At 38.8% G+C, this 14,480-nt stretch overlaps 1 protein-coding gene across 1 annotated transcript in view; it reads right to left on the bottom strand.

Moving 5' to 3' along the window:
• RP1 (RP1 axonemal microtubule associated) overlaps positions 1-4,847 on the bottom strand; it is a 132,518-nt gene extending 127,671 nt beyond the window's left edge. The window contains exons 1-2 of the mRNA XM_054394648.1: positions 4,209-4,847; positions 2,611-2,782 (exon numbers count right to left, since the gene is read on the bottom strand). Of these exons, the coding sequence (XP_054250623.1) occupies positions 2,611-2,782; positions 4,209-4,847 (811 nt within the window). The remainder of the gene's footprint in view (positions 1-2,610; positions 2,783-4,208) is intronic.
• Between the last annotated feature and the right edge of the window lie 9,633 nt (positions 4,848-14,480).

Genomic DNA, 14,480 nt, shown 5'->3' with positions numbered 1-14,480 from the left:
TCTCCTGAACCTCTTGCTCAGACACCAAGGTGACACTTTCAACTACAGCTTTCTTTTGTCTGACACGCCTTGGCCCAGGGGTGGGAGGCCTATAGAAGTGAGGCTTGATGTTATCCTCAGCTACAGTGCTTACATCTAGATCTGCAGAATTGTCCCTTGTACAACCAGCAGGTTTTAAATCAGGCTCTGAGTCTTTGTCTGACGCTTCTGAGTTGAACTGCTGTAAAGAGTCTCCCTCTTCTTCCTTGTAGCTCTTCAAAAATGGAGAGTCTTTTGGTTTTATACATTCTGCCACATTTTCGTTGGATGCACACACTTCAGAGCTGCAAATGGTGGCATTTTTGTCATTGGAGAGGCCAGCACGGCTCACAGTGGTTGTCCATTTAATGGTTTCTTCCTCTTTAATTTTTAATCTGACTTTCATTTCCACTGTGATGCTGCCATCTTGATTGAGGTGAACAGATTTCTCAATGTCATCTTCATATCGTGCCACAGATAAGTCTTGACCAGTAACTAAATGATTTTCTGCCATACCATTATGACTGCCAGGAACACAGGAAGAATCTGAGTTGTTATCATTTGAGTTATTGTCATTGCTGGACCCTTTATCAGAAGAGGTTGAGAATATCTGAGATCTTGAGCTAGAGCCCACCTCAGCTCTTGCTACCAATGATTACATTGAAAGAACCCAAATTCATTCGGTAGGTGGAAAGTAGAGCAGATAAATATCACATAGAAGGATCCAGATGGCGAGATAGCAGACAGGCAGCAAAGGAAAAGAAGAAAGGAGAAAAATTAGTACAACAGAAGCTAATGAAGTGTGTTTATTTTACCAGAGTTTCAGAAAGAGAAAAAACATGGCTAATCTTGGTGTTCATTTTAAGAAGCTGATAGAGTAATACAACCAATTTTTAATAAAAATTAAAGCATTTAACTACTTTTACTGTTAGGTAATACCTTCATTCTAATGACAGGGCTATAGTTCTGTTTGAAGCTCCAGAGCCTACAAAAGTAGTCAATGCTCTCACTTTATACTTAGTTGGAAGGATAGTTTGCCTGGAACCTTTCAAGGGGCTTACAGGTCCTTGCTTGTTTGGACTTCAAACTACTAAATTTATTTCTTCTTCAAGCCTTAGCAATGATTAATATATCATTTCCTAGTGCTAAAATGTCTCTCACTCCCTGAGTTTAATCCAAGAATCTATAGCATAAAAGTACTGTGAGTAGTGTCACTGACACATGAATAAAGTGTTCAGATCCAAGCCCCCAGACTGACCTTCTGCAGAGAAGTAAACATTGATGTCTTGAACCTCTTATAAAATCTGCATTCAAACAATGTTATTCTGAGATAAATTTGGTGCTACAACACTGTAGACAATGGTGCAAAGCTCAGTAAATTCAGTGAGCAGACTTCCAGACTTCAATGAATGTCAAGTATGGCCCCATACATATTTGCATACGCATTAAATAGTCCCAAAATATGTTTTGATCACTCTGTAATAACTTAGCTCTTCAAAAAAAAAAAAAAATTATCTCCTCTCTCACTGGCAGTTGTCACTGAAGAGGTGAGAGGTAAAAGAACATGGGATAAAAATAAAGTTTTACTGTCTTCCAGGAAGTTCTGCCTGTCCAAGGGAAACAGTGCACAGATATCCACACAAAGACTTCCACTGCCACTGTTCCCTGACTCTGCAGCAGCCACCATTCAATTGAAAGCTTTCACTTGCAGAAAGGTATTGTAACAGATGCAATAGTAACTAACCTACATTGCTTGAAATGAAGCTTTTCTTTTTGCACAAATCATCTCATACCAAGACTTTCCCTGTTAACATATCACCACTCTAGATAGGTGTCTCTAATTTCAGGCAGAGTGTCCTGCAAGCTTCCCAGGTGTATGCTTTGCCATGAACTGAATCAGAAATAAAAGTTTGTACTAACCCCTTAAACAGGGACCCAAAGTAAAAATCTCACCTTCTCTTTCAGGGAATGGAATTAGAACAAAGAGTCTCACATCATCAATAATATCTCCTACATAGGATACCTTTGAATTTATTAGGTTGAAGACAAAACCCAAGATTGTTTTCTTCTCTCTGCCTGGAACTGTTCTTAACTAAGGATTATCAGATTTTCAGCTACTCACATCTTCTACATTCTAAGGCTCAGCCTTTTTGCTTGAAGCTAAGGTGAGTTCTGACAACTACACCAAAACTTTGCTCAAGAAATTCAATCAGTTAAGAGCCTGAAGCAGCCTGGGGTTTCTCTTTTACCACTGCTGGTATTAAGTGTGAAACCAAAAAAAAAAAATTAATAACGATGACAATTAAGTCTACTAAAATAAAATGCAGTTCTAGCCTTGCATGCATGTTCTAAATAAGATTGTTTGAAAAGAAATATGCATACTAGCTGATTACTTAGCAGAAACTTCCGTTTTAAAGAGAACATTAACACTTTGATCTTTCTCATGCTTATAGAGGAGTCAGAGCAGATATATAAAGAGTTTCAAGTGGCCTTTTTGAATAGCCTCGATCCCGGTAAGATTATCATGGTTTACGTCTTGTGCAAAGAGAGATAAATCAATTAATAAAATACAAATTAATTCAAGGAACTTACTATTTTCACTTTCTGACTTGGCATTTGCTTTTGGGTACACACGATTTGCAATTCCAAGCAATTTAGCAGGCCGTGAATACCCAAGAGAATCATAATTGCTCGGTTTAAAAGGCTCTCTTCCTGCTGCCACTACAGCTCCAGAGCACAATATCAGGGCCTGAAGATTAGGAACCTGGAAAGAAAAAACAAACAAACAAACAAAACCCCACAACAGTAACATTAAATTCTCTGCCTTAGTAACCACCAAAAATAAAAAAAAAAAAGCAAGAGATGTAGCCCTTTCATGCTCTAATATCTTCACTTCTTAGTCTCTGCATTAGTTTGAAGCAGGCTATTAAATATGTAGCACAGCATGGAATTAATTTTTCAATTCCTATAAGGCAATTCCTCTCTCTGTGAGGGTATGTCTTGTTATATAAATACATTAGAAAAAGATTTCAGGAAGCAACTTGAACCCAGATGAAAATTTTCTTATAATTTAAGTGTTTGCATATGTAATTTTGCTTCATTGCTGCCCACTGACTGTTCATAGACATAAGGATAAGCATTTGGGCAGATGTGCATATGAGTATGTATTTGGAGGAAGAAGGAGGAAATTCAGAGCACACCACAAGTTTCTGGCCTGTACTGCCACAGAGGAATAGGACAGGATCACTGAACAAGATGTGTTGGAAATGCTGTCTGAAGGTCATGCAGTCTAACCCTCTGCTCAAAGCTGGTCTGCCTGACTCAAGGTGCTCAGAGCTTTGTCTAACAGTTCTGAATTTAAATTCCAAAGTAGACTGCAAGATAAGGTTTGCAAACTACACTTCACTGACTTATAGGTGGGATGGATAGTTTCCCAACCTAAGGCAGAATTTCAAATGCAAAGAGTAAACACCAGACTTCCCCTCAACACCTGGAGTTCTGCGTGGAATTCTCTTTCTATATACCTGTTAGGTATCATCACAAGTGCTTTTCTGTTAAACAACACACAAATAAAATACTAAGTGAGACAGAATTATATAAAACAGCATATGAGATCAAACTCAGGATTATTTTGTGCTACATCCTTTGGGTTTAAAGGTATGTGATTTGAAAACCATAAGAGATAATCAAATGTCACAGCTAAAAGGCATTAATGACAAATCTCTTTGCATTGGTGTAATGATATGATATGTGTGGCTATTGAATGCTACTTATTGTATTGTTTAAAGATTAACAATCACAAATAAACAGCAGTTAGGACTAAAGGGCTTTGCTGAGCAAATGAGTAAAAATACAGAATTGAGAGCATGCATGAAAGAGGCCTGAATAGAAAAAAAAAAAAAAAAGCCTTCTTCTTTGGCTTCTAATGGCTTCTAATAAAATGTCCCCACTCCCTTTTCTCTGCTCACAAGATTCCAGTATGTTTCCTCCAACCCAGCAGCCTTTCTGAAAGGTAAGAGGCATAGAAAGGAAACAGCTGAAATTCAACACATCAGATCTTACACCAGGACAGTGTCCCAAGTTTATAATTGATAAATCATTTTTTTTAACTAAAAATAGTCATGCAAGGTCTCTTCCAACCCAAACAATTCTGTGACAGAAAAGCTGTCAGCACTCATCTTTATTCTCACCTTTCTGCCATCAGTGGTGTACAGCTTTGCAACTGGATATTGCATTAATTCACTCATGTAATCCAGAAAGGCCTCAAAGGTTTGTGTGTTTTTCTTCCCCAGAACTACAGTTCTCCTGAGTCTTACATCCCCATTTTTGAAGACAAGCATCTTCTTGGGAGTCGTTATCCTGACTTCTCGGTGGCCATAGCCATCCTCGTTCCCCCTTGCTAACTGCACGGCTCGACGCCGAGCGCTGACAGGCCTGCTGATCTGCCAGGGCAGTGGCTTTCTGCTAGCCTCTTCCAGGTTGATGGGCTTCATTTTCCTCTGGTGAGAGCAAATATAAGATTTTCCATCCTCCAGATCCTCCAGGTTGGTAATGCTGTGCCTGCCTTTTGGTGTGCTAATATTCCTCACTCCAAAAGGCAAGGGGACCCGTTTGGATAAACTGTCCAGCAAGGCATCAAATGTTTTGTAGGACCTGTTATTAACCACCATTTTGATCCCATTGAACTGGGGGTCTCCACTCTTATAGAAACAGATCCGTTTGGCCACGACAGGCTCAGTGACGTTGAGGTGGCGCGGAGGTAAGCTCTGCTCGCTCTCGGAGGAGTTGGGCTGATTCACAGAGTAACTGGTTGAAGGTGTTTCACTCATCTTGACAGCAATCTGGAAGAAAGAGGAGGAGGAAGATGTGAAACTTTCCTTCTGACTCACAATAATGCAGTCTTCACTTTGGAAGGTGCAGAAAGAATTTACAAGAACCTGGCAGCAGCAAGTTGTGTGCCAAAATTCACTGGGTTGAAATGGATGCAAGCTGTTACCTCTAAATTCCACAAAGACTCCAGTACTGTCAGATTAAGTTAGCACAGCTCTACTTGCAGATATTCCCAAAACTCTCCTAATGTCATCTCAAATCTCTTATCATTTTGGTACAAGAGACCTTTCCTTAGAAGAAAGTACTTCATCAGGTCAGAATGGTAATTAGATGTTTTCTTTCCTGAGGATGAAGCTAATGACAACATTTCTTATTTCAGATATTAGAAAAATCCTCATTAGGAGGGAGTAATTTATGCCTAGGCATGAGCCATATTCAGTCCAAAATAATGAAATTGAAAGACAACCAATTCATATTGACCTCATATTCTAGTTTTAAACCAGGGTGAATCCATTGGATTCAGAGGAAAAGCTCCTGATTTATCACACTGTAAACAATACCAGCATAAGGCCCCAAACCTGTTTTGTATTTAAATTGCATCATAAACTGACAGATCATTTGCTTTTCTATTATAAGTTTCATATTTCATGATACATAAAGCACTACACTATTTGCATTTATGCTGATGGAAAAACAACTGATCACATACAACTTATTTTAGTAAGAGAAAAGCCTTTAAATCCTTTATAAAGACTTCAGGTATTCTTCTTCAGAAGAAAACTGAAATATTTGAAAGACAGTGTTTTAAACAACAGATTATTTCTGATGATAGTCTTCATGTTTGGAAACAGAGCACTCCCCTTTGCATTGGAATCCAATCTGCATACAGACACTGCAATGGCAACCCTTTAAATGAATAAAATCACTTTATCTCATTGGCTTGCTTTGACTGGAACACAGGGTAGAAATGGCTAGTAGCTAATCAGCCTCAAGGAAACAGTTCTAGCAGAGCTTTATTGGAAAGCTGTGTAGAAATCTTAGGGAACATGTCTGTCACCAAAATGATGTAAATCATCAACCATGTCACCTTGATGGAGCTGCCATATTGATTGATGGAACAAACTCTGCTGGCTACTACAGAGTTTTCTTCATGAAGCTACAGAAACCAGTATTGTGACTGGTTTACTGTCACACACATCAGTTATGAAACTGATTGACAAAATGTTGCTGTGTTTCAAGACAATCAAGATTCAAATAAAGTCAGACTTGACAAGATGTTATCTGTGTTCTTACAGCATCTCCAACAGTGCACTGTTTTCAGATTGGGTGGTTTGCCTTCACTAAGGGTTAACAACATTTTCAATGTTAGTTATTTTGAACAGTGATCCCAGCACAGGAAGAAATTTCTCCTCTTAATACATTATTTATGCTGCAAATTGTACTCATTCTAAGTGCTAAAACTGAAAAATAACCAAGCAGGTCTGCACCAGAATGATGTATACAAAGATTGATTTAGATAATCACAATTCCATTAACACAAATAAATAAATAAATGAAGTATTTAATTAAGGAACATGCAGGAAGACATTTTCAAGGTTGGCTGCAGCAACTTTATACAACCCAGTCCACGATGGCTACTGAATTGTCCTACTCTCCATGGTAGGGAGGAGCTCCACTCCCACTGAAATCACTGAGACCTATGTTTGCTCATCTTTTTTGACACATCTGTTCATTAGCTGCCTACATTTTCATTCCACTACTAAACTGAGATGATTTAAGACTAGGGACAAGATTTGAACCAGTCATTTTATGCTTCATGCGTCGTTCTGCTTATGCTGATATTCCTTGAGGAAATCCATGGGGCTATTTTTATTGCTGGCTGCAACACAAACTTTCCTACTCTCCTAGCAGAGTAAATATTCTACTCCAGTGAAAACAGCAATGACAGCAACAAGGTTCCTGAGTGAACTGAATGTCATGTTGCCCCATTTAAAGGGCCAAGAAGACTTCATCTCACTAATAGAGTCCTGTCCAGGATCTCTGGGGAATCATCATCAGTAATGGCCAGAGACAGAAATGAACAGAGAGCTCCTCAGCTGTTCTGCATTACAACTTCAACCCTTCATGAAAACAGAGTGGAATTTCAGCTGACTGGATGATTTTTCACTCTTACAAGAGATAAAAAGGTGTATTTTCTCATCACACTACTGATAATAATTGGTTTTGAACTGGTCCTTCAGTTTTCTGGATATTTGTACTTGTGTAAAGAATTCAGTTATGCAAGCATCAATATTTCAGGGAGAAGTGCAGTACACTTTACATGGAGATAATTATTAGATGGAGTCTTGACATTGTGGAAGTGATGAAATACAAAACTGAGAACACACATCTAAAGAAACAGGACATTTTCCACGATAAACAGGAAATCATTTGAATTCACAAAGGTAGGAAAAAGAGTTTTCTTTAGCAAAACACAAAACAAATGATAGATAGTTTTGGGAAGAAATTGATAGTTGCATAGCACACCATGTATGAAAAAGAACTGATAGTTTCACAGCACACCAGGTATCAATATTTTCTAGCATTCCTTTGAATAGTGAACATTGCTCATTCATCTTTAGGCTAGATTGTAATTGCATCTTGCAAAGAGCAAACATTTCAACAAATGAATAATTACCACTGTAAAACTTGATAATTCATACTACAGGTGATCACATTTTAAGAGTTGCGTTTCCTCTTAAAAATAGCCTGGATTTTCATGCTTAAGTGATCTTATTCTAAACCTAAGAAATAGCTGACATTACACGATCCAGGATGCCTGTAAAGAGATTTTGGCAATTACACTGTTAAGAATTTTATTCTGCCAGAAAAATCAAGCAGAAGTCAGAACTGCAATCCCTTCACCCACATTTCCCAAACAAAACCACTCATTCAAAGTTTATGCACAAAGCTGCTGAATTTTATAAGGACAAAGTGGAGCACTTTGTTTTGAAATATAGAAGCATATGTCTAATGCCACAGAGTTGGTAAGCACTGCATAGAATTTCAGCATACTCACCCACCATCACATCCTATGTAAATAAAATAGTTAGCTTGTTTCCAGAGCTGTATAAATTGTACGTGTGGTGGTCTATGCCATATGAAATGAACATCCTCAGTCTTATTCTGAGTGTGCTCAGCTAGAAAAAAAACATCATAATCCTTTTGCTTAATCTCAGCTAATGTTAATCACCAGACCAAGTTCACCTCAGGCAGCCATTGTTCAGAGCAGAACATCTAACATTTCATTCAGCATGGCCCCCATGGCAGTGGGGTTGGAACTGGATGATCCTTGAGGTCCCTTCCAACCCTAACAATTCTATGATTCCATGTCCTCTTCTATTATTTTTAATCTCTATTTAAATTTTAAATATTTCACTTATATAGTTTTCTGTTTACTTGGATTCCTCAAAAGACTTGCAAAGGCACATCAAATAAAAATGTGAGTGGGGAAAGCAGGTCATCTAATTTGTCTTCTCATCAGTGTAGGGTTATGCTTCAGACTAAATTCTTTAGTGATATACGTTTTAAATATGTTAAAAATGAAGCTTCTACTGCTCACCCTCTGAGACTACTTATTAACTATGCCCTAGCATTAATCTTTGCTTTTGTTCAACCATTTTGTCAAGATGATCCTCTTCATGTTAAAGATTCTCCCCTATTTTCTCTATTCAGATACCACAATGAAAATAATTCCACTCTTTCTTTTACAACACTCAATAAAACATACCAGGCTGAAGCAGTTCTATCATCCATGAGGATTCATTGTGTTGGGAAAAGGGCAATGGAATGCTTATGAACGTGTGTGAATACATTTTTTGAAGTGGCAGGAGGATTATGTCTAACTGAAGCTTAATTATACTACAGAATGTAGGGGTTTTCTTTTTCTAGTGGAAATACTACGTCCCTGGATAGTAACTGTTCCATCTAATTGCTACCAGATGTATAATCTGATTTGGAGCTTCTTTGCTTAAGCAGGATTACAGCAAACTCTCCAAACTAGCTGTGTAGAACACTAACAAAAACACTGCTCAGTGAATACTACCACCCTGTGCCATAATGAGTTTTTAACTGCTTTTCTTCACAGAGAATTCAACATTTGTAGTTTGAATACACTGCTTCAGCTCCCCCTTCATAAGATGCCTAAGCACAGATATTTTGCTCTAAACATTGCTTTCTTAAATGCTATATTAACATAAATATTTAGGCATTAAATTATCTTAGCTAATGTACTGCTTACATTCCAGGCAGTATTCTGTTGTTTACTCAACCAGAAAATGAACAAGTGCAAGTTCTGTGTTATTCTAATGTCTTATAATTTAACTTTTCATACAGGGATTTTTATAAAGTTGATTTTCTTTTAAGTGCAGGATTTTAAAATATCATTGCTACTCTCATTAGCTTTCCAGTGTATATAAAGCCACTTTCAATAACCAGCTAATCCCTCAGTGTGTTCTGCCACTAGAATTTGAGACCAAACAAATAATGCTTCTGGGACCTGGTGAAGAATACACATAAATGTCACCTTTTTGACACTATGGATGCTCCTTAAGTCTCTAAGAATTCAAAAGGCTTACAAAACTTCTGCCCAGACATGTAACTTGAAAGCTCCACTCTTTTTCTTCTTATACTAAAAAAAACTCCATATATTCTGCAAAGACAGAAGAAATTGTCAACTTGATAGCAATAGTTGCATCAATATAGCTGCCCAGAGAGGTTGTAGAGTCTCCTTCTCTGGAGAGATTCTAAGCCCCTCTGGACTTTGTAATCTGGGCAACCTGCTGTGGGTGACCCTGCTTTAGCAGTGGGGTTGGACTGGATGATCTCCAGAGATCTGTTCCAGCCACTACCATTCTGGGAGTCGGTAATAATAATTGGTTAATTCAGACTTAAAGCTAACTAGTCACACACAAAAAAGTGTCAGTTCTGTAGCTATCAATATGATGTAAAACCACACTTCATGCATTGATATTGGCAGATTGACTGACATCCATGGAACTACTAAAACTGGTGTGATAAGAACTGAGCTTTAATAATTGGAGAGCAGTTCTTTTTGTCTAAATCATTATGAAAGAAAAACTAGGAAATAGAAAATTAGTCTAGAAAATTTAAGAAGGGAAAATCAGGCCACATGAGAAAACAGATCAGTGATTAGCATTGTAATTGCATAGCAGGATTACAATTTCCTGGCTTGCTGTCATTCTCACTTTTAAATTACGTGCCTGTTTATCTGCAGAACACCCTCAGGTCTCAGTTTCTGACCAGATGATCTTCACAAGTCCCTTCCAATTCTGTAGTTTAACTTGTACTCAATATCTTCTTTGGTCCTGCTCTTTATGAGGGTTACTGACTGGCCAATAAGTGAAACTATCACTGTGAGGTAGTCACCAACTTCAGTTCTTGTCTCTCTCAGTGAAAGGCAGAAAAAAAGAGAAATCTTATGTTTGGCTCTTTGTGAGCACAGTGACAGGTAAGTACAGAGAATCTACTCTAATGGCCAAGGGCATCTGTGGCAGTTTTCCCTTTACAAAGGGTTTCCTCTAGAAAGACAGCATAGAGAGAGCCAGTTAAAGGTCCAGTGCCTGCAGTCAGCCTGCAGCACCACTCCTCACAGCCAAAGGTCAAGGCGAAGAATCCTATGCAAAGACTTGGTCCACAATTCCTGGGCTAATCCAAAGCTCAGGTGGAAGTTTTTGAAGTCAAGAGAAAGCTGCTAACTGACACCAAAATTCTTTCTATCAGCCCAGAAAAGCACAGCATCAAACTAATTTTCAAGACTATTTTTATCACTACTTTTTCTGATTTTGAGTCGTTACTCCTCCTTTTCTACGGACTTCTTTTTATAACTGAACTGACTAAACGCTACAAGTACCTAAATATAACTCAACATTTTTCACCTTATTCTGTATGTCTTCAGTGTTTCCCAAGATCAGCAACACATCCAGGAAAAGGAAACCAATGCCCAAGAAAGAAAAAAAAAAAAGTTAGCGATCACATTATCATGTTTGCTGATATAGTCGTCTTCTTTTTTTTTCCTTAGCAGATAACCAGCATCCCAGGTTGAGAAACACAAGCAGCCCTTTCTGCAGCATTATCCTGAGTCAGAGCAGGGTCAGAACCAAGTGAGATGAGGCCCTCCCTGCCTGGCAATCCTTTGGCCCTTGAAGGACACCCTTTGTTTAAGTGGGAGCCATATGGAACAGCAGTTAACAGGAGTATTTTTATCATTCAAATGTGAGTCACTACTTTAAAACAAGCAGCTGCTACACCAGTTAAACTATTACTCTCGACCTCATGCCCCAAGAAAACAGTGATAATGTGCCTTATATTTCCAAGTCCCTGCAACCTCTTATGCCTCTGCTTTTTTTTTTTTTCCTAATTGGACTGCTCAGTAAGGTATAGAGCTAGGAAACTGCTATCAAGCTGAAAAGGAAATTATCACATTAGAAGCAGGGGCCTGGGTCAAGTTCCCTTCGGTGTGCCCAGCCTGTTTACATCCTTTCCAGTAAAACCTTCCAAAATTGTGCCACTATTAATATGTGACTAGTGATAAGATTTTGAGCCTTTGCATTACAACAGCATTTTAGTGTTTGATATACATGAACTTCTTATCAAGTTAATCCCCCACAGACTTTTATTCATTAAATTCTCAAGATTTGATAACCAAGAGCTGGGGATGCAGAAAGCGAACAAAAGAAAAAAGTATGCCCCTGGGGAGAAAAACAAAGCAAAACCAGAGCCCTGCTTTGCCTCCTTTTAGGAGAGCTCTGCCTGGATGCCTAGATGGGCTGCAAAACTCCTGTTTGACCTGCTCTGGTTTTTAAACACCACTAAAACTTTAACTGCAATCTGAATGCCTGTTTGTGTTCAGAAGACAGCTTCTTCTGGGAACTTTCTGGCCTGGCAGAGGTACAAAGTGACCTATCATCTTTAAGTGGGTTAGAATTTCATTCTGGAGCATACAGCTTGTCCCAGAGTTAAATGAATAATCATTCTCAGCTCAGTTTTCCTTATTTTCTTGTCTCAGGTAGGTACCGTAGGTATTTACCCACCTACATCTCCCCTCTGTTCCCTAAGATATGCTAGCTGAAGGGAAAGCTCAGCCATACTTCCATTTTTTTCTGAGCATAGGCGTCCCAAAAAAGGCCATCCTAGACCACACTTCGTGTTACATCTACCTCATCCACTGCAGCGATGTGTGAGTGCTTACAGAGCATCGTGAATCCTGTAATCTGGAAAAAGTGACTAGATAGTTTCCCTACCCCTAGCTTTCTTCTCCTACACTTCAAAAATTTCTTTTTTCCCCTGACTATTTGCTTTCATGACCCTCCCAGTCCTTTCATGAAATTAATGATTCAGCCACCTGTACTGACTTTAACAGTGAAAACAGATGTATTACAACATTCTGCAGATATAATGGATGCTGCCAGCTTATTAAAGACTGACTTCTTCCTGCATTGGTTAGAAAACTTCTACATGGACCTTAATGTTTTACAGAACATTTCATTCATTAAGACAGCTCAGGTTGTCACACATTCTTTTTTTTTTTTTTTATGTATTCTTAACTTCCTTGTACTTCTTACCAACCTGTTAATTGATAACTATATTTCTCTGTATCTCCAAAAGAGCATGATCAAAGAAAAGGATTAAGCAGGTAGCACAGGAGTTCCCCAGCCAAACTATTATCAGCTCATCTTGAAATTTAACCCCATGTTCCTTGATGTATCTACCTGAAATTCTGTGCAATTATTTTGTCAATTCTCCTACTTCATAGAGACACTGTGAAGCATAAGCTAAAGACATCTCATGAAGATGCAGCATCATGAATGACTGTGAAGGACAGATCTTTTGGAGGACACAATATGATTCTTCACTGGAGCCTGATATTATTTCCTTGATGAAGTCCAGAGGCTGTTTGTAGGCAGAGTGAGTTCATAAACTGAGGCCAAGAAGGGACAAAGCTCTGTCTTTGCCTCCTACAAAAGTCTTCGATTAAAACCTGCATCTTCAAACACATGCTCTGATCTGCTGCTAACTCCTGGAGGTACCCAGGCTCATGAGGCTCCTCCATGGCTAGCAGCACAGCTTGGTTGCTGGGCACGTGTACAACCCTTCCAGCTCTGACAGCACTAAGCTGCTTAATGTCTTAGCTTTGGTGCAACACACAGCTCCTCACTGCTCTACCCATCTTGCCTGAAGAAACCTGACCATCCCCTCTTACAGCCCAGGCAGCAAGCTGTTGATGTCCTCCATTCCTCTGGCTAGTACTTAAAGAGCTCACTCACCACTCCAGAGTGGTGTTCACTGCCTGATTTAGAGCAAGGATTTAAGACCATATGTCTCAGCTTCCAGACAGGGAACTAGCTGAGTGCTCCTCCCACCTAGGTTTTGTCAGAGAAGACTGCTCTGAGTACCTCTGATTGCACAACTGGCTTCAGAGCTACAAATGCCCAACAGCAAGACACACCTGACATTAACCTTGGGTTTGGATACTGTGGAAGCAGCATCAATTATGGTCCCCAATCTGAAGGCACTGCATCTGCCCAGGATTCAGGAGCCAAGATGTCTAACTTAAACCTGAGGATGCCTGGAGGAAACAACCAACCACATCCAGTGTTGTATCACTGTGCCTGAATCACCAGTATGAATCCAGCTTGCTCAGTTGTGTTAACTGGAGGTGCAAGTCCACAGGTACTACTGAGTTACAGCTGATTGTTGCACTTGCAGTGCTAGGTGTGAAAAACACAGCTGAATGCTTGGTCCTAAAATCGACTCAGCAGTTTCACACTGAGTTTTAAATCTGAAGACAGTCACCACCTCTATTACTGTAGCCCTCTAGGATACCTGATCTCCCCCCTTCTGCATTTATTCTTCCTTACACTTCCATACAAATGCTCTAAGTAGACATTTCTGCACATGCAAGTTTATATCCAAGTATATATAGATACACACAGCCACATATACACAAACTCTGCTCAGATATCCTCAGCTGCTTTTACATCTTTTGGCTTAAACTGTCATTTTCCAAGATCTTGATTTTTATATTCCCATATCTGTTATTTCCCTTCCAGTTGACTCTGATTTGGAAATGTATCCTTCTAAACTCCCTCACATGCCAGGCTGGTATTTAGCAAAATTTTATACTTATATTGAATTTTGAGCCAATTGGATATATGAATTTTTTTCCCCATGATACATCCAGCATCTAATTCTGCATTGTACTTTTGGCATAATGCCCATTTCTAATCTCAAATAGTACTAAAGTGACAATGGATGGATATAGGGTTTTGGACATATGCTTGACATGAAACAGAAAGGCAATATCCACCTCTGTCAAAAATAATCAAACCGTATCAGGTGTTATCACCACCAATTTTCCATCTATCAAACTTTTCCACTACATGAAGCTTCAGATGTTGCCACCAAACTTTTCTACACACAGTAGTATTAATTTAAAATTACACATCAGCAACACAATGCCACTTCATTTTAATTAAACTTTTGATAACAAGCTGATTTGTTTGGGTTTGTTTAATAAAAAATATTTGGGGGTGGATGCTATTCATTTTTAATCAGCTTATAATTAAATTACC

Source organism: Indicator indicator, chromosome 31, assembly GCF_027791375.1.
Source record: "Indicator indicator isolate 239-I01 chromosome 31, UM_Iind_1.1, whole genome shotgun sequence".
NCBI lineage: Eukaryota > Metazoa > Chordata > Aves > Piciformes > Indicatoridae > Indicator > Indicator indicator.
The sequence above is the reverse complement of the archived record's forward strand: the minus strand, read 5'-3'. Positions and strand labels throughout refer to the sequence as shown.